This window comes from Monodon monoceros, unplaced genomic scaffold (assembly GCF_005190385.1).
Source record: "Monodon monoceros isolate NGI ecotype Baffin Bay Population unplaced genomic scaffold, NGI_Narwhal_1 Super_Scaffold_18, whole genome shotgun sequence".
NCBI classification, from domain to species: domain Eukaryota; kingdom Metazoa; phylum Chordata; class Mammalia; order Artiodactyla; family Monodontidae; genus Monodon; species Monodon monoceros.
Genome location: NW_021703774.1, coordinates 71,425,807 through 71,428,218, shown reverse-complemented (window position 1 = coordinate 71,428,218; position 2,412 = coordinate 71,425,807). Strand labels below are relative to the sequence as shown.

Here is a 2,412-nt window from a genome sequence, read left to right as displayed (position 1 = left end):
CACTAACATATCCTCCCATTCCATCTCCAGAGGGATAGGGAGGTGCCCTTACAGGAGTTCTTGAAAACTGTTGTCGTGCCATGGATGCATTTAGAAGTCCAATCAAGCTTAGGCACTCTTCAGAATAATGTTTTAAAATGAATGAAATAAAATACATGGGGTTACAGAAGATACCAATTATATTGATAAATATATGGTTAAATATGGTTGGGTTGGGGGGCAGTCCAAGGACCCTAAGGTTAAGAACTCCTGCTAGGGGCTATGGAATGGAGACAAGAATAAGTGAAAAGAACGCATAGCAACGGTGGAGAGATCAAGAAACGTTGTCACCAATGCACTGCAAGGACAAGAGGACAGGCCTTAGATGAGAATTTATTCTAGAGCCTGAACACATCCCAGGAAAGGCTTTCTTAAGAACAAGAATGGGCAGGGCAGGAGGTGTGTGTGGGAAGGCTGTACTGGTCCTCTCCCACCTTGCAATGTGGTCTCTCACACATAACCTGTCACGTATTTCTTTGCAGGTCTCAGAAAATCAAGAAGGAATGTCGAGTGATGATAAAAACAAACCTAGTGAACCCAAGAATGAGCCCAAGCAATGTGATCCCAGGTGTGAACAAAGGTGTGAGACTAAATGCCAGCCCAGCTGTTTAAAGAAGCTGCTGCAACGGTGCTCTGAAAAGTGCCCACAGGAAAAGTGCCCAGCACCACCAAAGTGTCCCATGTCCCACATGCCCCCCACTGTGTCCTCCACCATGCCCCTGCCCAGCTCCCTGTCCTCCCAAGCCATGTCCCAAGCTCTGTCCTCCTAAATGCCCACAGCCCTGCCCACCCCCAGAGTGAGGCACCAAGGGCACTACCCAGCCCACTACATCCACCATCTCCACCATCTCCACCATATTCACCATTATGGGGCTGAGAGCTGAAGCCATGAACTGACAAGTAAATGTGTTCCTCTGCTGTGCAAGACTTTCTTCTCCTGGTTTCTTGGTAGTTTTTGGTTTGTTTCTTGTTTTCCAGCATTATATCACCACGAAGCAACGCCCTGAGTGTGAGGCTAGGACCCTGGCCCTCCACACTCAACAACCTTGGAAGATGGCCAGGTCTCTAACCCCACCTACTGCATAGAGGGACGTGGCATCTTCTGAGAGGTGCACCCAGGGAATGCACTCCTGCTAGGGCACAGCCTGAGAGAGCAATAAACATGGCTATTGAAGTGGCTAACCCCGGGAACCCAATGAGCACAAGGGAGGAAGAGTGTGTGAGGGGAAACAGGAATGACGCTGGGGAAAGTTCCACAAAGACTCAGGGAAAGAATTCTACCCTTGGCTATTAGTCCCATTGCATAATGCTTGGGCAGAACACTCTGAAAATAGGCTTCATGGGTTTAAACTCTAGCTCTGCTCCCCAAAATTTTGTGACCTTAAGCCAGTTGGTTACCTTCTCTGAGCCCTAGTTTCCTTCTCTCTGTAAAAGGAATGAGGATACTAATAGTATTGGTGTTACCTGGTGGTTGTGTGGCTTAAGGAGTTAACAAATGCCAAGTGCCTGGTTTGCTGGGACACAGTGAGGGGAGCACGCTGTACCTGCCCATGTGTGACACAACACACCTGAACTTGACTGCCTTGTGCTTCACTTCCTCATCAGGCTGTAAATCTCCTGAGTGCAATAATCAGGTTCTAACTCATACCAGTAAGCACAGCTAAGAATTCTTCTAAAAAATAAGAAATAAAGAGGAGTTTGTGGATTACACCAATGTCAGTTGGCTGACTTTGATCCTAGAGTATAGTTATGCAGCATGTCACCATGTCACCCTTGAGAGAATTCCAGTGAAGGGGACATGGGATCTCTATTTTTGCAACTTTCTGTGAATCTATATACAATTTCCAAAGAAATAGTTAAGTACAAAAAATAGAAAAGGATAAATCTGGGAGGACCTCAACTAGGAATGAACCAGAAAAGTTTTCACAGCTGATATGTTAGTGTACAAGTAGCTACAGGGAGTACACATCAAAGTGGATTAATTCACAAGTTATCAGTTCATATTGCTGGGAAGGATATTAGGATGAGCAGGGGGCATGTAGAATTGAAAAAGAACTATAAGAATGAGGACTTCAGGGTCTGGGAGCATGGATTCACTGCCACTGTTTCAATCTCTCTCATCCCCACCAGTCTCCACTCCTCTTCAGGATGGGTATCCTCACCTCTTAGACCTCTCCATGTGGTAAGGTCCTTGGCCAAGTGGACCCACATTGTTGATGGCTTGGGTATGAGGTATTCCTGTTATTTCAGGAAAGAAACCTGATTGGTTCTTTCCAAAAACGCAGGTTATCATCACAGCTCACAACATCCAGAAGTAGGTTTAGTATTCTTTGCTGTCACAAATGTAATGAAAGAGGCCAGGTCATGTTATAA

At 45.9% G+C, this 2,412-nt stretch overlaps 1 protein-coding gene across 1 annotated transcript; it reads left to right on the top strand.

Annotated features, from left to right (window-relative positions):
* Nucleotides 1-542: 542 nt before the first annotated feature.
* LOC114898317 (late cornified envelope-like proline-rich protein 1) lies at nucleotides 543-840 on the top strand. Its single transcript, XM_029227602.1, is given in 2 exon segments — nucleotides 543-715; nucleotides 717-840. Coding segments are annotated over 2 exon segments (297 nt in total).
* The last annotated feature ends 1,572 nt before the right edge of the window (nucleotides 841-2,412 follow it).